The 21626-nt window shown below is 41.2% G+C and overlaps 1 protein-coding gene across 15 annotated transcripts in view; it reads right to left on the reverse strand.

Moving 5' to 3' along the window:
• The window catches only part of ank1b (ankyrin 1, erythrocytic b), a 64245-nt gene extending 61129 nt beyond the window's left edge, over positions 1–3116 (reverse strand). For all 15 annotated transcript variants that reach the window (XM_076758892.1, XM_076758884.1, XM_076758881.1 and 12 more), the window contains exon 1: positions 2436–3116. In XM_076758892.1, the coding sequence (XP_076615007.1) occupies positions 2436–2561 (126 nt within the window). In that variant the 5' untranslated portion in view covers positions 2562–3116. The remainder of the gene's footprint in view (positions 1–2435) is intronic.
• Between the last annotated feature and the right edge of the window lie 18510 nt (positions 3117–21626).

The raw sequence follows: 21626 nt of genomic DNA on the forward strand, positions 1-21626 counted from the left end.
TTGGCGTGCTAAGGATGTTCTTGAGCGTTAATATCTAAGCAGTGGGTGTGTATCCCTCAGCCAATAACAGCGCACAGGGTGTGAGGGCGGGACTCTATAAAAACATGGTGATCAGGTGCCAGACACAGCCAAGAGGAAGCGTTGAGCTGGGGAGGAGGGGCCACCTTTGAACGTTGAATGCAACCAACAAATCCGACTCATTGTGCCTCTCAAGTCACAAAACAGAGAGAAGTAAAACAAAGCAGACGATGCAGAGGGAATTAGAGGAACATAAAAAGCCCACCTGATCTACTTAATGTAGCACCACCAACCCCGAGACGCCTCTTTCATATTTGCTCACTTTGGCTGTAACTGAAAAACTAACTTGTGTAGCTAAAACAGCTACACTGCATTGTTACAAAGTATTGTCAACATTCACAATATTCATACCTAAATTATGCTAATCTTAATATCAATCCTATATGGTTCCATATACCCCGGTGTGCCCCCACTGCCATCATCCAGAATCAGTGTGTTCATTGTCTGTCTGAGACTGTTATAATTGTCTCCTGTTCTGTCTCCATCAGGTCTCAGCTCAGTGTGTTCTCTGTTTCCAAAACCTTACATAACCTTAGCAAAGTTGTTTTTACTGCTGAATCATAGGATCATCTTAAGCCAACCTTATTTTAGTTGCCAAAACCAATGTCTTAGTTAGCCTTGTTACACAACAAACACGGGGGAAATGACGTTTTCCAGGCTATGTCCAATGTCATCCACTCTATGATGGAGTTATGTAATCCTCAAATAATTGGTGTCCACATCGTGTAACCTTCATGTTTTTTATGGGACTGTATAAAAACATAAAAACTATCTTTATGGATAGTGCATGAAGGATCTCACAGAGACCCTAGCTAATAACTGTTTCACAGGTTCGCCGATGAAAAGTAAACCAGTGAAACAAGCTGAAACATACTGCTGAAAGCCTACTCTGTGGCCTCGGAAACCCTTAGCAAACCCTACTGCTTTGCAGCTGGGACATATTTTATGATGAAAGAACATTAATAAGTTCTCTAAAGAAAAGAGATTACACTCCATGAACACCCTCGCTCTCACTGCAGATTTCGTTTTTGGACCAGATCTTTTCCTTTGTGTTTCTGTCTTTCTGACAAATGCTCAATCTCACAGTTTCACACACACACACACACACACACACACACACACACACACACACACACAGTGAATATAAAAAGATCTGTCTGTCCTCTGTTTCCACCAGCTCCACATCAATATGTGCACACAGAAATACTGCAGAAAGAACATAAAACAACTGAGAGCTGGCTTTTGCATTGAACACCGAGGCCCTCTGTACATGGCAATGTTTTAGTAAGGGATGAAATTCATAAAAGTTTTTTTTGAATCCATTCAACAAGTACCTTTCACAATGGAATATATGCTTCCATAAATAATTTCAGTGCTGGCAAGCACGCGTGCAGGGCGGCACAACCAATAAAATCTGCACCTGAAGGCACAGCCAGAGTGGGAGAGTGCAGGGAGAGAAGTGAGACGGGGGAGTGAACGGGAGAGCTCTTATGCCTTCAGGATGATATCCTGTGTGGTTAGTTTGTGACAACACATTTAAATTTTAATATTCTACGCAACAAATTCATAAGCAGCAAATAATATGCAATTATAAATAAGACTCCTGGATAGAACAATAGATGTACTGTAAACATGCCCAAAAAAAACATACAGATGGGTTAAAATTGCATCTATTATTAGAGTGTACCTCCATCTTCCCCCTCCATTTTACGTCTCCCCCAATGAAAAAGTCTGTAATATGGGGGAAGACACCAAATCTGAGACCAGCACAGATTCATGGGAAAGAATAGAGCATGCAGAGCATGTTGAAGGTAATGTGATTATATGCATTAGAACACATGTACGTGCAGTGCACTGAACTCGCACTGCATTAATATGAATGAGCTGCACCCATGTCAGGCTGAAATCCCCCAAAATGCTTTTCATGTGAACGAAAAAAACTGACATTGCCTGTTATTTAACCAACAGCTTATAAGGGTCACACCTAAAACAGCATAAAACATCATCATCAGACCCTTTTCCTTCCACCATAGCTAAATATCTCATCGAGCAAACAACAACAACCTGTACCAGAGCATATGTGCTTGACTGGTTAGTCAGTCACACACACACACACACACACACACACACACACACACACACACACACGCACGCGCACACACACACACACACACCAGCTGAGGCCACAGGACCGACTGTGTAATTATACATGTGTAATTGCATCCTCACCAATCCTGCACAACAGATGCAGTGAGACAGAGACCGCCAGAGAGATCAAGAAAGGCAGGTGGATCGGGGAAAGATGGATGCAAGAAACACCGTCACCTCCCCTGTCTCCCGAGACAGCACAGCCATACCTTGCGCCGGCGGTCCCTGGATCGATTCCTCTTTTTTATCTTTTCCTCCTCCTTCTCCCTCTGCTCCTGGGCGGCGGCCTCCGCAAGGTCCTTGGTCTTGCGGAGCTGCTTGGCGGCTTGCGCCATGGTGCCGCTGCTACTGCTGCTGCTGCTGCTCCAGTCACCGTTGCTCCAGCCCTCCTCTCGTTTGCACTACCACCAGTCGTCCCTGTTTCCTCTTCCTGTGTCCCTGTGTCCCCCGAGCCCCGTCAATTACTACCTCTTCTCTGGTGGCCACCACGACATGTGTGTGTATAAGGCAAGCAGTGGGAACGTCTGTGTCCAGATTTTTGTGTGTACGTGGATGGTGTTGATGCTACGGCAGCCACAAGACAGCCTCCAGCAGCCACAAAGAAAGATGCTACAGCTAGTGGTGCTGATGCTGCTGCCTGTGCCGCGGCTGCTACTCATCCAGTCAGCTTGCACTGCGCTGAATTGCCTCCCCTCCCCCTTCTTTCAGTCCTACCTTCCTCCCTTCTCTCCTCTCTCCTCCCTCTCTCCCTCTGCCTTCACAGACCAGTCACGCAGTCCTGTGCTCAGCACGGTGGGGATCCTGCTGCAGAGCTCCCTCTTTTTATCTGTCAAATGTCCTCCTCTTCCTGCTGCTCTGAAGGAAACGGTGCCTCTTTCGCCACCGTTTCCTTCTCTGTGAAAGGCTTTTCTTTCACAGCAGCGGTGTTATGTCTTCCATAAGTGAGGTGAAAAAGACGAGGGCGCCAAAGCTGCGGAATGCCTTCAGATTTTTTTTTCTCACGTCTTGCCTCTCTCTGATCATGGTTTTTCCATGGCACCTCCTTCCTGGAAGCAGATGGAGAGAAAGAACAGCAGTGAGAGATGGAAGCTCGTAAAAATAGAAATGGATATCTTTTATCTAATATACAGCATCTGACTGCTGGTTCTTCTGCAGAATGGTTCTTTGCACAGCTTGGTCACTTTCTGACTATCAAGGGCTGATGTTAAGGTGGCAAGGCATCATGGTCCCATACGTACATTAACATCGACACCAGCCCACTTCCGTTATGTTATGTCAGAGGCAGACAGGAAGAAAAACATCAACAACATGAATGCTTCATAAAAACTGCATGCCCTCTCCCTCCCCTTTCATTCTACCACTTTCCCTCTTTCCATCACATCAGGAGGGGCCTGCATGGCTGTTTGATGCTGCAATTCAGTAGCAGATGAGTAAACAACAGCATGAACAGACAATATGATTTAAACATGATACAGGCATCTATGTTTTGATGTCCCTAAGACAGGTATCTGTAAAACCTACAACTTTAGTAATAGTTAAATTCTTTGAAATGACAACTGTGAAACTAAATCTATTGCTAAATATTATCATGTCATATAGTTTTTTTAATGCATGAAGAGTAGAATGTGTTCTGTTTTAATGTAAAATAGTGTTATTTTTCAATGTGGGCAAAAGATTTTAATATTCCCATATGCAACTGAAAAATGAATACCACCCATCAGGCAATTAGTATGACTAATAGTGTACAATTCATCTCCTTGCTGTCATCTTAACATTTATATCTCATTGTACACATAGTGTCACATGATATATTTCCTCTCGGTAGCCCACTTTCCAACTTCAGAGAGAAAATGCACTACCACAAACTGTCTCTCATTTATTCCTTCCTCCCGTCCCTGCAACATCATTTTTCTGCAGAATGATGTTGCAATGTAACGTGCAGCATAGCCTTCAACAAAGAGACCATGTGACAACTTGAGTAATACATACATGTTATATCCAAAGGGGCCATCCGCCAACAGATTAACACCAGATCCATCCCATCCCATTTCAAGACAAAAGGCACAGCATGAAAATCAACACTGTGGCTTTATAGGAATATTCAAAATCTCTCAACAATGAATATTTCTGAATATGTTTTTATCTCCTCCAAATAACATAACCCCTTACTTTGATTGTTTCTGTGCCTCTGTACTTTTGTGTGTGGGTTTCATGTTTCACTGTGCATTTATCTGAGTGACAGCTTTGTATTTTCTTATGCCTGACGCTAATGGATCTATTAAGCTGAAGGTAATAAAGAAAATAGTGCAATAGCCTCATTCAAGTCTTATTCAGTAAAGTGTCAAATGGTCTTTGGTTGGCAGAAATCATTTGGCTGACCACTCACTTAGGCACTTAAAAGAAACTATCGTGGGAGGATCAGTCCAGTGTTCAGAAGTCTCCGTACTGCCACACTAACTTGCAAGGCCTGAGGTCATGCATTCTTGTTGTTTGCTACATGCTGCCTAATTGTTTTGAAAATGACCTAATTTGGATTACCTTTAACCATTGGTTTTCACCACTGAGGTCTGCATTTGCAACCACAACTAGGTTAACTGCTAGCTACCTATTAACTACTATGTCTGACTATATTTTATGTCGATGGCATTTACCCACAGTTTGCACCTCTAATGTAATATCATTAAAGCTAACATAAAAAAGGCCCTCTCACCCATGAGAGAAGGGTTTGACTGGGGCTACATGTAAGCCACAAAAAAGCAGCTCAAACACACTATGGCTAACAGTTAGCAAGTGCATGTGCATCTGTAGCACGTAGCTAGCTTGTGCTGCTAACGAGCACCTTCGCTGCTGACTGAATTGGCAAACTGACTGACTGACTGACTGGAATTCCCCCTCGCAGGACAAATAAAGGAATATTGAATTGAATTGAATAGCCAAACAAGCTAATGCTCTCATTGCTAATTTAAAGAAATTCCTGCAGACTTCCAAACTATCTTTCAGTTTGCCAATGTAAAGATAGCCAGCTAGCAATGCAAGCTAGGAGCCAGCAAACATTATGGCTAATATGAGAGGCACAAGTATGGGTTAGCCAGAATTAAGCTTAAGTTTGTAGGCTCAGGCTGTTTAGCACCACATAAGAAATCAGTACAAGACCAAGAAATTTCTTTATGGCACATAACTGGGGGGTACAAAGAAAACTTAAATCCATAAAAGGAAATCCATAATGGAAATGAATCATCTTAGGTTTTAATGTGCATGCATTTGTTCATCAGTGACAGCAGGACAAAGCCGCTGATAGCAATGAAGAACATTTCAGTGGCAATGTCATACACAGAAAAAAGAAAGCAATGTAAATGAGGAGGTGGAGCAGATGGTGGTGGGATCTATCATTGATGAAAACAAAGACAATACTGGTGCTGGATCAGATCTGATTCCACCACTTTCTCAGCCAAACTGTGGCGTGCTAAATATGGAAAATGATGACGCTGCAAAAACGTTCATTATTTGTTACCTGAAGAAGAATTTCTGTGAAATGAGCTGAATGACTTAATAATAACAACACAAGGTCGAAGCAGAGAAAATTGAATAAAGCCACAGTAACCTAGATAAACCTGTTTTTAGAAGGTCTGATGAAGACTTGTAACACGAGCTGTACCTTATGAAAGTCAACTGCTGATACAGTAATGCTCCTGAAATTTCAGTTAAGCTGTGAATGAGCTGATATATAGCATGTTTGTTAAGAAATGCCATCACGATTATTGTGTTTGGAAACAGCTATAGGTCTTCAGGGTTTGTGATTGTCTATCTTGGTCTTGAGTGGGATGCCAGTATGAGCAGACTTATCCTGGAATTGACCTAGATGTGATTATATCAAGAGCATAACCCATCAGTTCTGTACTCAACTAAGTAACAATCACCAAACCATAATATCACCCCCCCCCCCAATTTTTAAAAATGTCTGCTGTGCCAACCACTCTAATACCTTGTGGACAGGGTGTTACATATTTTATAAGAAAAACAGACACAGTAAAGACACTTCCAATTTTCTCCAGAGTGCTGTCAGCAATATCTAGCTTGGATTGTCAAGGCTGCATGATCATGAATCATGAATTTCATTTTCACTTAGTGAGAATGAAATCTGAAAGAAACTGGGGAGTAGTGCAATGGCTACAGGAGTGAATTATGTGTCATCTCTCTCTTTATTTTCAGTTGCACCAGTGAAGTCATGGTTCATCAGTCGCCATATGGTGGAGCATGAAAGTGTAATATTTATTGCCAGCCTGTCACACTCTACATTTCTGAGTAGATTAAACAGTTTTCCCACGGATGGTGATTCATGATTCTACAGTGCTGAGGTTTACAAGTACACCATTACTATTTAAAGACTCAAACTGCACTGCAACGTCCTTGACTGCCTCATGTCCACTATGTTGTAGCACCATCAGGTGGTAGCTGGTTGTTATTGCTACTAATGTCCCTGGAGGAGTTTCCCTCCCTGCTGTGTGGGTACTTATGCCCCTTGAAGGAGATTTTTAGTCCCACTTCACAAGAATTTTAACATGAAATTACATTTGACAATACACTGGTCATGTGTCGACTCATGCACTTTTTAGATGATAAAATCTAATTAGGATTATTACATTTATAATTACTTAACCCCATTCACAAAAGTTTTCTTGTATCTAGATCTATATGTATCTAGATAATGTCGCCTCACAGCAAGAAGGTCCCAGGTTCGATTCTCGCTGCGGGCACCGGGGGTGTGTCCTCCACCATGCCTTCGGTGCCTGCTGCTTGAGGAAAAAGGCCTTTCTGTGTGGAGTTTGCATGTTCACCTGGGGTATCCTCCATAAAATATACCCCCACTAAAAACATGCAAGAAGATCACCACCTGACCTGACCAATGGTGACGACGAGATGGGTCCCCAGGCGCCGGTCTGGCTGCCCACTGCTCCTGGTCTGCCACGGAGGAGGGACGACCAGGATGGGTGAAAAGGATAAATTTCACCTCGTGTGCAGTGCAGTGTGCATGTGTGTGACGAATAAAGGGGAATGTCTCCCCCCGATTCTTCTTCTCGTTATATATATTTTTCCTTGATGAGATCTAGTTTATGTGTCATTGTTTGCATGTTTGGCTTTTTGATATCAGGTTAGATTCTGGCTCTTTGCATCTATGTGATGGGTACGCTTGTTGAATGTCCCTAAAACGTCCTAGTGTTTAGCAGTGTCTTTCCGGTTATGCCACGTGCCATCTGGCCTAACTCCAAAGCAGACTCTGGATCCACTGGTCTTTGCCCTTGACGATGACTTGCACTTCCCTAAGCGAGAGAAAAAAAATTCTGGGACTTGGCCAGTTCTGCTGTGTCCAATCTAAAGTCTGCACGCATCTCTGAAATAAGGAGAGAGGTTGTGAGTGCTGTAACAAAGGACACGACTTTCTCTTCACCTTGATGTGATTTTTACCTCCACAATGTTCTCAGAATCCATCAGCTACACATTCCAGCACATCCAATGATTTAGAAATTAGGTGTTCTTCAATAAGTTGTTTATTAAAGTAATTACTTTGAAATCCTATAACCTTGGAATTTAAGATTGAGAGTGAAGAATTGAAGTGAAAGGATCTATTGACCACAATTTATCCAGAATGTGTGTATCAGTGTGTGTTAGCTGGAGTGGTGGCTGTATGGTTCAGAAATTTTGGGACCTAAATCTGGTCATAAAAACTATATAAGACAAATAGAACTTTGATTGCAAGTGCAATTCTGATGTTAATATATACGCCTTTATAAGACGATAGACTATACCTTCTGTACTGTAGTCGAAAGTACATTGTATGGACAGTCACAGAACAGCGAACCCTCTCGCGGCTCAAATATCAACTTGACATTTTCTTTGGTAATGTTTCATAAGAGGGAGTTTCTGTACTTCCTTTTTCTTTAATACTTCTACTATTACCAAAACTACAAATGCACCTAATACTGTTACTACCACTGCTGTGGTACCAGTGCTGGCACACAACTCTGCACACTTGCACACTTGAAACTCTAGGTGTCAGCAAAGTTTCAACATAATTTCATCCACCACACAGGGCACTGAGGAGAAAGCAGTAAGTAGATAAAGAGGAGCACACACTCACATTACTTGCCACAAAATTACCAGAATGTAAGCAAAAAATGATCTAAGGAGAATGATTGTTCTCCTTGTTTCTTTTTCTGTCTCTCTCTTCATTTTCAGAGCTACTATAACATTGTGACATTTGCGTAAGATAACATCTAATCAGTCAGTATAACAAAAAGCCATGGTATGACCCTTTAAAGAACTGTACTGTTGGCTCCATTAAGCAATGCTCAGAGAGGTGGAAATGATATATTGCTATATAGGGCTAATGCAGATGAACAGTGAAACAGAAAAGGTATTTGAGTTTGCTCAGCAGTTCAGCTGCTGCACCACGGGACAATGGGAAGGTGTGCTTTCCATTCTGAGAGTATGTTAACTACTGTGGTTAATCTTGGCAAAGGGAAAGAATGGACAAATATAAAAACATAGGAATAAAAAGCTTCCAGTACATTGTGTGACATTGAATTTACGCAGAAGCCATAACAGTGAATATTTTAACATTTGAAGATGAGCTTTAAATATGTACCATTTCCACATAAAAATGTCAAACTAACTAGACCTATGTTGTATATTTTGTTGAGTTGTGTACTTGCTTTATCCTCAATAGAAATTTGTAATTTTAATCAAGGTAACAGTGTTTCATTTGGTTGCCTGTCGGTGTGGACACATCCCCTTTACCACCTCCAGTTGCTATAACTGGAATCAAGGGAAACAACATGTATGTTGGAAAGTGAAGAAGAAAGTCGGTAAACTAAACTTAATGTGAATAAAATTTTAATACATTACTTACTGTTCATGAACATTTCTGCCAGAGTCACATTAGATATATTTTCATTGGCAATGGAATGTTGCAGGGATGATGTATTTTTGGAGGCTGACCCAGAAGTTAGCACTGTCCTGGTTTCCTCGAGAAAAAAAAAGCAAACTTATTTTTCCATTGAATTTTGGATTAGTGTTGAAAATAATCTCTGTTGCAAACAAAAGGTTAGGATAGTTTTTTAAGTGGTTTCTAAAGTTTAGGATGATTACACGTTTTGTGCAGAAAGATAATCTTCACAAATGAACACCATATTCTAAGATTTTAAGACTTTTGAAGCATAAATGCAATGCAAGTTAACATTAGGCTATAAATGAACAACACCACAGCCACATGACTTCAACACATGACTCCACCACGAAGCTTCCTACTACACCATTCTAAACACACTATGCTTCACTTTATTGTAACTTTATAGATCTACAGGTGAGAAAGTTTGACTTGTTTGTAAGAGTATGAGTATAAACACGAGGCTGCAAAGGCAGACTAGTCTCATGTAGCTAGTTGTAAGCAAGGGCCTTCTTCAAGGGGATAGTTAAGATTATTGAAGTGAGGTTGAATGAGGTACTCAATCGTCAGTGTAGATGGCGGGTGACACGCCCCCATTTGGAGAAGCAGCAGAAGACAACAATACCCATGATCCCATGCTACTTCAAGACATTATCAAACTTTTGCTTTCATTGTTTTGATTGAGAGACCCATAGCAGCAGAAGTTGGTCATTTTGTGACATGCATGATGAAAAGATCAATACCACTCTGGTGTCTGTTGAAGCAACAGTCAGAAGGCAGTTAGCGTAGCTTAGCTTAAAGACTGGAAGGGGGTGAAAGAATCTGACAATTTGGGGTTTTACAGGGGGCACAGTGACTTCCTAGCCAAGAAGTAGTCCAGCACGTAACCTTCTGTAAAACCATGAGTTGTTATCTTGTGGATTAAACAAATTAAACTTCCTAATTAGGGAGCTTTGTCAGTGCTGGCAGGCAGATTTCTGTAACCTTTGGACAGAGGCAGGCCAGCTGTTTCTCCCTGTTTCTCATATTCATACTAAATTAAGCTAAACATTTCTTGGCCATGGATTCATTTAAGCATACAGACACTGATCTTCTCGTAACTCTCAGCAAGAAAGCAAACAAGCACATTTTCAAAATGTCAAACTATGCCTTCAAACACTAAAGTACTTGCGAAACGTATTCTTGGGATGACTCCTGCACATCTGAATGGATCATAAAAATTAGATTGCTGCGATTGATTTGAGAAAATGGAACAGAATCTCCGTGTCCTTTTTAAATCTCATGCTGTCTATGACCACTCCTCCATTAGGAACCATTGATCATTAAAGCTGGACATGCCAGACCCACTCTGTGAGAATCAAAGTGCTCGGGGGTGAAAGGCACTTGGCAGACACCCAAAAATTATCTCAGAGTCACCCCTGTGGAAGCCAAGATGCCACAATACTGCAGACCAGCTTCCTGTCAAGGAGAAGAATAATGCAAACTTTCTCTCTTTCCATCTGAAATGCTGATGAGGAGACTAGCGCACACGGCAATTCTGCATTGCATGTAATACAGTCTCCTTTTTCATCGTCAAAGCCCTTTCGGCGAGCAGCTGATGATAGTGCAGCTTGCATATTTATCAGCCTTTAAACAAAGTTATTGCTCCTTGAGCTTTAAATTTGCACCTCCCAGCAGCATCCAAGTTTCTATCGTTGGTTTGTGGGGATAAAAAATTAGGTATGTTTAAAGGTGTTGATTAACTCTTAACAATCACCAGTGAATCCAGTGGCAGATTGTTTTTACCCTGCAGCCTCGCCTCCATTGCCCTGCCGGGAAATTTGCCGACCTCTGAGGCTTGGATTACCTGGCAGTGCCTGAGAGAGCAGCTCAAGAGCACTTGAGGACAAGACTCGTGCTGCTCCCGATCAATGCTCATCGACTGTCTTTTTTTTTAACAAGAGTTACATTACAGTAAATGTGTTTGCTTTGCAGTGGTTCTGCAGGCTGCGACGGCAAATACCTTGTTCCATAGATTAGGAGGTAAATCTGAGATGTAGAGGTCTGATGGTCTTCAAGTGGCTGCCTGAAGTATGACAAACCCAGTGCCCTTCTTTATTGCAGCTCTAATGTTCAGTTTATGTCATGCTGCAGCATGACATGACATGATGGGATATGGCATAATATGATGGGAAGGGTCACGGCATGATAGAATGTGATGGGATATAATGCGACATGATGGATAAGAAAGGATAGGACAGGCTATGCCATGATCTAATAGTCACATGACTTGATCCCATCACCGCACTCGCTAAGCTGCAAAAGCAATGGGACCTGAACTCTGAGGAACTAGTGCAGCGATGTATATTGTTCTTGGTTTGTTTACGTGCTTTCACTGCATGCATTAATAAATTTTTCGAACTTGGCCTACACACCTTATTAAGTTGGGGAACATGTTAGCAAACTTATTTACACGTGGACCTACAGCAGAAACAAAGCAGCATTCAATTGGAGTTGTGTTCCAGGCGAATGTAAATCCAATCTTCACTCTCCATTTATTTCTGTTTCAGTCTCCACCCGCTCCTGAGGGAAATATCTGGCTCTTTAGCTGCTAAATGCTCCACTATGTTCACCCGTCTGGTGCTTATCACAGGATTTCGTTGTTGGCGACAGCTGGCTGCTCCATCTTGAAATCACATTCAGAAATTCTCCCTACAATGACACGTTTTTTTAAAGGCTAATCATTGACTGTATAAAACATGGATGTAGTCTCTCTGTGACGTCACCCATAGGTGGAGGTGAAGCGTGGGTGGAGCTGAGACAGGCCAAATGAAGCCTGGTTGCTGAAGCCTAGCAGCTAGTTGTCACTCAAAGCGGTCATGCCCATGATTATGATTCATTTTAAGCCTTTTAATTTCAGTGAGCGAGGAATACAAAAGCTCGCTTAAATAGGATGAAAGTTCATTCTTGACTTTGGAAACAGGTCAAGTATCAAAAGTAAAAGCATTGTGCAGTAAAATGGTCTCTGTCAGTGTTTCATTATTATATAAGATGTTTTTGGATCAATATTCCTGCTGTATTAATGTGTGTGTTGCATTTTACTGCTGTAAATGTTAAAGGTTGAGCTAATTTTCACTACTTTATGTACTGTTGGGTAGTTTAATGTACAAAAATGTATCACATTATAGAAGATCACCATGTGTTTGCAGTGTTGCTGTCCTGTGAGAGCCACTTATCTCTAAAATGAACATTTTTCATGAGAAAAACAGCCTGTTTTCAGCTTTTGTGACGATGCATTTCACAGCTAATCTGAGAGGTTTTGAATAGTTTATTTAGCTTAGGAAGAGAATTTTCTCAACCCATAATATTTGATGTTTCAGTTTAGCACAAACATTCAAAATCAACATAATTTCAGTGGAAAGGGAGGGTATACAGATTGTAATCTGAAAAGTAACTAAAGCTGGAGTGAAATGCAGTGAAGTGAAAAGTCCAATATTTCCCTCTGAGATGTAGAGGAGTAGAAGTATAAAGTTGCAGAAGATGATAATATTCAACTCCAAGCACCTTGAATGTGTACTTAAGCACAGTACATGAGTAAATTTACTTAGTTACATTCTACCACCGGGTATGCACCAAAGCATGAAGGAAAATTCCTTGCATACAAAAAAACCTTCCTGGCAATAAACTTTCTGATTCAGTCACAAAAGTAATGTAATCTGGCGCATCTTCTCTGTGAGACTAAGATTAAGGCCTTCTGTCTTGTGAAGCGATATCTCTTCTCTTTGCATCAATAATCCCAGCAACATCTCCCAAATATTCTTCGCCCTTTACGAGGGCCTCATCCTTCTTTGAAGATGCAATCTAAGCCTTGTGTCTCCTCACTTTTCAATTACTCCCAAAGACCCAGCGCTGACTCACATAAGCCCGTTTCAAAACACCATCAGCACCTGATAGATACAAAGCACTTTAATAGTGTGTCGTTAAAGTTATTAAGGTCATTAAAGTCTCCGAAAAGATCCCACTCTGAACTCTCAACAAATTAGACACATTTAGATGATCTGCGTGAGTCTGGCTGGGGGTCATTAAGTTTGCAAACAGCGGAGGGGAGGGAGGACAGAGAGGCAGACGTGCTCTGCTGCAGTGTTTCGTTTAAAGATGAGTTAAACTTCTTTTTTTTTTTTACATCTCGCTTTTTATGAATGTGTATTTATGAACTAATAAATAACAGTTTACAGCAGAGGGTGAGCCGGGAGGAGTCCAAAAACCTTCAAACCAAGTTTTTTTGTTTTTAATGACAACATTTTTATTGACTGAACATTTGCTCCGAACTGTAGATATGCGCTCTCTCTGTTTATAGGGCAGTGCAGTTTGGAGCTGGTGGGTGGCACAAAAAGCTCACTTCTCTGTCCTTTTGCCCCCTCGCTGCCTCACTGCAGAGAGACAAAGGTAGAGAGACAGAGAGAGGCAGCGGCGTTCAGATCAGGAGAGGGAGGGGGCAGAGTTTTTTGGAAACGGGGGAAGTGAGCTGCACTGCAGCAACTGGGCGTTGGCTCAGCCCACAGATGGAGGCAGAAAAAGGCAGAGGAGAGAGGGAAGCACAATGAGAGGCGCAGGGGAAATCTACCAAATGTGTTGCGAGGACAATCGGGCACAAGTAAACACGAAATGTCAGGAAGCAAGACCTTTGTTTTTATAGACAAGATATCCTCCAACATGTTGACATTTGTCTTTCATGGCTTGGCGCTGAGGTTCAGAGTTAGGCTTACATTGAAGCTTATCAGCTCAGTGGTGGAAAGTAATTCAGTACATTAAAACACTTTAAATGTACTGAATTACTTCAAAAAATTCCTTTTATACTTTGGTGTGGACATTGCAAATTATTAGCTAGACTGGAAACACTTTAAATGTTCTTCATTCAAAAATAGCTTTTAAATCTAAATATATGTTTGAGGTTTTTTTTGCTGCTAAATTCTCTACTTTTTACTCCAGTTTCTTTGAGAGCTATAAATACAAATAACTCAGATTTTCATGCAAAACATAGGGATTAGTTTATAAAGTATTATGCATTATGGAGGATAAATCTACACAACAACAATAATAACATACATCATAATATAACACACGCAAGCATGAGTGTACTTTTTAAACTCTTCAGTACATTTAGCTGATAACATAATTATGTAATGTAATTCAATGTGTTCATTTTTACTTGTAACAGAGTATTTTTCATTTTGACATTTGCACTTTTACTTGTGTTCTGCGTCTACAACATTCCCTCCACCAGCGGTTAGGTCTCTTACTACAGGTTGATGTATACTGAGGGTTTATGTAATTAGTGAAGACTTACGTTTGCCTCACAATTTTTATTCTAAATTCTACTCAAGATCTCAGTTTCCAAAGATACTTAATATGTCAGGCTGTGGGAAAACAAGCATCAAACGATACAGGAACACACAGAATATATTTATTTCTTTTTAACTGAAGCACAAACATCACTACGTTTACAACACAGAGACAGAGATCAGATTTAAACAGTGTGGAGGAAAAAAAACAGCTGAAGAGAAAACATGACAGGAAAATCAAGCTGCTATTATGGTTTTGGGTGAGGGAAATAGATTTTTTAACATATGTCCATTGATCTCAATTCGCTGGATTTTTTTTTACTCATGTTGTCTGTTACTGTTACTGCATGTTTTGTTTGTAGGATATTTAGGTTGGTTTCCATATTATTAATTATTACTTATTCAAAGTTCAAACTTCTAAAACATCCTTTTACACTTTGGTATGGACACTCCATTGATTAATTAGCTGGAATTGAATTCATGTGCTGCTGTGTCACCTGCTTTCAATGCCCACCTGTTGCAGTGGCTCACCTACATCTGCTGTATATTCTGTGTGCAATAAGTGACCAATCACTGGGCTTCAGTACTCACATTTTCGGCCCAGTAAAGTTCATCGCTGGCCTATCCTGAATTCTTATTCTATACGACGCAGGACTGTTATTAGCTAGTTCAAATGAAGCTATGTCCCAAGCACACACAGCAGGAAATTTCAGTGCTGCTGTCATATTGTTATATATAATGCCATAATGTGCAAGCAGCTCCCTTATCACCCAGCCCACCTTAAGAAAGGCAATATAACGTTTAATGCTCTAAGCAGTTTTACCCCCCTCTCTCTATTTGGCTGCCCGTGTCTTTCTCTTCTTTCCACCGCTGTCCCGCTCCTTGTGTCTCTATATTTTTGATTATCTCTCTCTTCCACTCTCTCTACCTTCTTCTCTATCTTTCTCCATCCATTCCTCCTGTTTTCCTTCGTCCTCCCTCTTTCTTTCTCTCTCTAGGCCAGGAAAATGTGCTGTGTCTGCAGGGAGGTTATTTGGTGCAGGGAGTAATTGATAATGGTGCTGCTTTTGCTATCAGGAGAGCTGTGTTTGCTTTTAAAGGAAATGAGACAGAGACAGAAACAGAGGGAAATGTGAGTTAGAGAGGGATAAAAAGACAGGAGTATAAAAAAAAACTGAGGAAGACGGTGTCAAAGGAACACACACAGAGATATTGAAGAAAGTCAGAGACAGTTAAGAGGGAAAAGGTTTTGAACAAAAGCTGACAGAGGGGTTTTTTTTAACATGTATAAACTTGTTTTGGAGTTTATGTTTAAGAGTTGCTTTTTGGGTCATATTTACCAGACTCCATGTCAGCTGTTGCATGCATGTATGAGTACATGTACAGTTTTGTGTTCTTCCTAATTTAAATTCCATATTTTTTTAAACATAGCACAGACATTATTTTTTGATAAACGTACTGTATTTAAGCACCTCTGTGTGAAGGGACAGGCTGCAGCACTCCACCACTGTGGATGGATTAAGCATTTTAATGAAGTGCATTTTAATAATTATACTTTTTTTTTTACACTAAAAATATACTTCCAGGGTGAAAAATATGACTTTCTCTCTGTGTGCATTGCAGTAGGTTTTGTGGTTCTTAATGATTGAACTTTTTAGACCTAATTTGCATGTCTTTGTCATGCAAAGTAGCATCAAATCAGACAACAAAATTGGTTCTTTCATTAACATTATCGGCCCTTAATTAAAACCACGATAACAGCGTGACAATTATTGCAAAACACTGAAAATGATTGTTGCATATCTGTCGTGTTTGTAGTGCCTTCAGTGTAATACAGGACTTAAACAATGTCGACATCACACAGCGGTGACGCCAAACAGCGGAAATCTGATATATAACATTTGATACTACAGTGAAACAAGGCAGGTAAACTGTTCCACTTGTACGTCTTGTCAGTATTTCGAAAATAACTCTCGCCTGGGAGGAAAAGCAAAGTTATATTTGTCAGACAAGTTCGGCCTGAGGAAAATAAGTTTTTTAAATCCAGCACAAGCTTAAACAAAAAGATTCACTTTTTCCTCTGTGTTGTTGATGCAGTCATTTAAAATTCAGTGTTTCCAGCACTGGAGCCTGACTGCGTCAGTCCTGCCTCACCGCTGAATGCGCTCGTGAAAAATTGATGAGATCTCTGAGGCTAAACTCCGGCTTGCTGTGGCCTCAGGTTAGAATTATAATTAAAATGTTAGACCCAATAAAATATACAGGCAACTATAAAGTGTACAGGCAACTACTATAATATACTTACTGAGAACATAAGCTGTACTGTAGACGCACAAGCACATACAAGCACACAGGCACAAACGCATACATTATAGTGACTGGCACTGATCCCCTGGAGGGTCAAGTATAATCAGTCATGACTCACAGATATCTTTAGGTGTGTATTTTCAGATTGTTAGTATATCTTTATGCATTTTATTAGCAGAGCGAGTTCAAACTCAAAGATATTCCAGTTCAAACTTCTCTTCGACTTTGAAGAGTTAAACAACAACATGCACGAGGGCCAAAAATAACAAAAGCTGCACAAAAGAACAAAGAGTTTCGGGAGGAAACTTCATGCTCTTCATGCACGGGGGAACATTTGCCACACCCGAAATGCAAAACACCCCACCACGCGCACTCCGCCCCCCCCCTCATCCCCCTCTCCCTCTTCAGAGGAAATGAGATATGCTGATGAAGCTGGCAGGTCTCTCATGGCTGAAGACGAAGCATTTTGGCACTTCTGAGACATCAGAGTGAGTCAGGCAACCCGGGGGGGAAGCCTGTGATATTTCATCTCTCTCTGCCTTTCTTTGGTGTTTTAACTGTGCTCGCTTCTCTTGTCCTCATAGAGTATGTTCTCAAAAATGTGCGATGTGTCTCTGTGAGGGTTGTCCAAATCTTCTGTGCCTCTGATACTGAATTCCACTTTTTTTCCCTTAGTTTAGAGGGCCAGCATTGAGTTGTTTGTGAGAACTTGTACAATTCCGTTCCTGAAGTGTTTTTGACTGAATTAGCAAAATTACAACCAGCAAATACTCGAAACTCTTTGAACACAATCTGCTGTGCGACGACTTTCAGCGTTCTGGGCTGCAGACATGACTGCCATTCAGTTAATTTCAGGCCGCTCGCTGCACTGCTGTGAGCCAAAAAGGAAAAATCAGTGAGTGGATGATGGGAAGTAAATAAACAAATGGCTCAGACATGGATTGAACACCTTTTAAGCAACCTGCATAATAAAAATGTTCCTTGACCAAATTTTATTTCTGCGTCAAATATTTGATTTATTTGGTCTGTAAGACACTTTCTAGCACAGTTATCCATTAAAACCAATGTTTTCTTAGCCCAGCTCGGTCCAGTCATCTCACTAACAGGACGGAGGACTGTGAAAGCGTTCCCTGAACGTGCACTTGCTCTACACGTGCACATTTTGCCGGCGTGCAGCAGTTTTCCGCAGCCTGTGTCGGCCTCATGAAATATGCAGAGTTGAGCTTAGTCATTGCCATTCACCGGGCGAGGTCGCGTGGCTTTGAGTTTCGTGACCCAAACTAAAGAGACGGCTTACTCAACCGCGATACTACACTTACTCTGTTCAGCCTGACTGCCTCACAGCACAGTGCGTAGTATGAAAAGGCAGGTTAGTGGACTATAGAGACAAAAACATGCTTTGAGTCATGCTTTGCATTCTTTGAATATGCCATAACATGAATATGCCAATAGGTGAGTGTGTGAGTGCAGTGTGGGTTATCTTTGAAGGAATCATCCCTGATGTTGGCAGTGTATGCCAAACAATGCTGATTATCCACGTGTGAATTGCTATAATTAACATTTGGTTGGGGCTTTATTGTACAAAATCAAGTCTCTAAGTCTTAATTTGTGGAAACAAGTGACAACAATCTGCCTTTGAGGTGAGATTAGCGCAAACAAACTTCTTCCCATTATTTTTCCCAAATCAAGTGATGCTAATCACCCCTGTTTCAAATTTTCAGTTACACTTGGGCCCGGCTTGGCTTATAAAAGGCTACAGTGCTTCTAATCATATTTAGACTTTGCTGTCCCAGAAGGGAGCTGAGAACAAAGCACAGTATAAATTATCAGTTTATATAAGCCATTTAAATGTGCAAACCACACCGTGGAACTGCACAATGGAGAGAGGAGTGGTTGGACAGTAAAGGACTGCAGGAGCTCATTTTGAATAAAAAAATAGGAAGCACTAGGATTTTCATGTCAGAGCAGAGCTGAGGCACAAAGCTGATGCAAGGCTCCAACAACCATGAGTCATCTCCACCAGGGAAGCACCCTCCCTCCATCCATCCATCCACCATCCCTCCTTTCCCTTAATGCATCTCCTCTCTGCATCTCACGAGTTTTTCTTGACTTTAGGAAGTGAACCGCTGAGTAGCTATGGTAAGTTCTCCATTAACGAGCAAAAATATTCCATTTCTAATGTTGTGTATTATATTCAGTAGCAGACCTCGGGAAGTCGCTCAGTACAGCTGCCTGCGGGTTTATTTCTTTGCAAAGCGCAGTATGTTTAATGCAAAAAAAAAGAGTAACACCCAAAGTGTAAGTTTTAATTTTCTGAGCCACTATTAGTACTATACATGCATTCATTTGAGCAGAGCTGGTCTGGAGGGAGAGGCGTAAAAAGAAGAGGAAAATAAAACTGGGAAGGAGGGAAGAGAGAAGGAAGGAGTAGAAGAGAGCGAGATAAAGAGCACAGAAAGAATGAGATTAATGGAGACAGAAGGAAGAAAGACTGAGAGGAACTTTTCCTCTTCATCTCTGGCTTTAAGCACAGTCGCCATGGGAGAAGCTGTCAGTCACTAGCATGAAAAAAAAAAACACTCAATACGAAACACACACCTTTGTACATCAGCAGTCAGTATGAAAATACATTCCCTATCCCCAACTTTAATCATTGACATTAACCCTCAAGCCAAGCCTTAGCTCTCAAACAGCCATTTTCATAAACTAGCATACTGCATGGAATAAGCAGTCAACGAGCGGAGCTGCTGTACTGTCAAAGCCCCATGTGGACAAGATTAAGGACTGCTGGCACCTTTTCATTAACAGCAACTAACCTCATCACTCAGTTAGTCAGGGACAAACTACAGCGTTTATAGGGCTGGCCTCGTTTTGCAGTGGTTCAGCCAAAAACGTCATCACTCTCAAGTCTAAAACTCAAAGCGGTCGCCACAAGCGTTCCAAGTACCAAGCGTTCATACACAGATGCATGCAGACACACACTTGTTTTTATTTATTGACATAAAGCCTTTCTAACTCTATCCCCTACATGTTATTGCACTGGTGGTATCATGCTAGCTACTGATTTGCCACTTGTGGGGGATATAGCTGAAATAATTTTTCCACGCACGCTTGATTAACACCCTGACAGTGTATGGCTGATGTGCAGTGATAGAGCTGACACACAAGCACACATACATCTTTCTGGAGGCAGTCACACTGACTTGAGGGATTACACATACTGTCTCAGAATACTAAGTGGTACTTAGTACGATTGGCTACAGATGCCTCACACTGGTGCCGTGCTACTGGACCCATTACTGTCTGTAAACAAATGCACCCTCATTCACCTCCAGCCATTCTCTGAATCACAATTTAATCACAACTTTAATCCCGAAGTCTGAAAAATGTCACTGAAATTTTCTTGATGGTTGCAGTGTTGACCACTTAGAGGGTCTCTCAAACTCTCTCAAACTCTCTCTATGTATATATATATATATATATATATATATATATATATATATATATATATATGTGTGTGTGTGTGTGTGTGTGTGTAGAGTATGCTGTTGAAAGAATTACAGTTAACTTAAAGATATCTAAAAATCCTTGACCTCTGAACCACAGCTTTGGCAGTTTCAATCTGCAAATCCCCTCGACTCCTCCACCCAGCCAACACTGATGTCTTTTAACCATGACCATGATCTATTCCAAGAGACAAACTCACGGTCATGACAGATTTTGACATATTGGTATGAGACCTTGCTGAGTGCAACAGTTCGACCATATAGACAGAGACCATCCCCCTCACTGCAACAAATGTCCTATTAACGGCGCAGCAACAGACACGGTTACGTAATGGCTTTTCGAATGGATACTTCGCGTCCCCACATCACACACACCCCGACACCCCCTTTTCTAATCCTCAATGCCTCTGCTCTCCTCCCCTCTCTCTTTCTCTGTCTCTCTTTTCCTCGCTCTCCCCCCCCCTCCCTCCCCTCTCCCTCCCTCATTCAGCTGTATCATGATTCTGCAGCTCAACCTCTGCAGCATGACTCCACTTTCCTCGCTGCGCCTCTCCAGCAGCTCGTTGACAAGTCTAAGAGAAATACTGGAATGGTTTAAAATAACTGTAAGCAGACCTACACTGTAGTACACACACACATACTCCCTCACTCTCTCTGTGTCATACACAGATGCATCCTTGGACCATGGTGTTTTTACGAATAACACACCACATAATCAAACTAAATGCTACTATTATTGGCTTCATTCTGTCTTGATGTATTCATTCAAGCTTTTAAAGATGCCTTTGTACAGAGAAATAGCATAAACTAAAGAATATTCAGCTGTTCCACTGGAGGTTTTTGAGAAAAATGACCACATCACTTGTAAGCAGGCTCACTTTGTCTTTAAGCTTTATATGGAGCTAGCCCTGTCACGACTCAAAGGAAACAAAATAAAAACTGTGTTCCACTGATCTATGAGGGTGCAGGCGCAAAAAAAAAAGTTCACAAAGCAAGGAAAAGGAAAAAGGAGGACAAGAAACAGATTCTTTTTTAAATGAAGACACCAATCCTACAGTAAAGAGAGTGATATTTCTATAATCTTACTGATGAACAACCACCACGACCCTGAGACTGTTGCTTAGCATCTTGAAAGGAGAACTCTACGCTGCACTGACTACTCGTTTTAAACACCGTCCAGCCGTTCCCTTCTCATGCATAGTAAGAAACCAGCTGAGCCCATTTTTTTCCCTTTAACCACATGTCTTCAGAGAAATGGAAATTTCATATCCCATGGAGTTTTCTCATCGAGCTCCAACAAGGTTATTTTCCGTCTGTGACTCC

Source organism: Chaetodon auriga, chromosome 19 (genome assembly GCF_051107435.1).
Source record: "Chaetodon auriga isolate fChaAug3 chromosome 19, fChaAug3.hap1, whole genome shotgun sequence".
Classification (NCBI taxonomy): Eukaryota; Metazoa; Chordata; class Actinopteri; order Chaetodontiformes; family Chaetodontidae; genus Chaetodon; species Chaetodon auriga.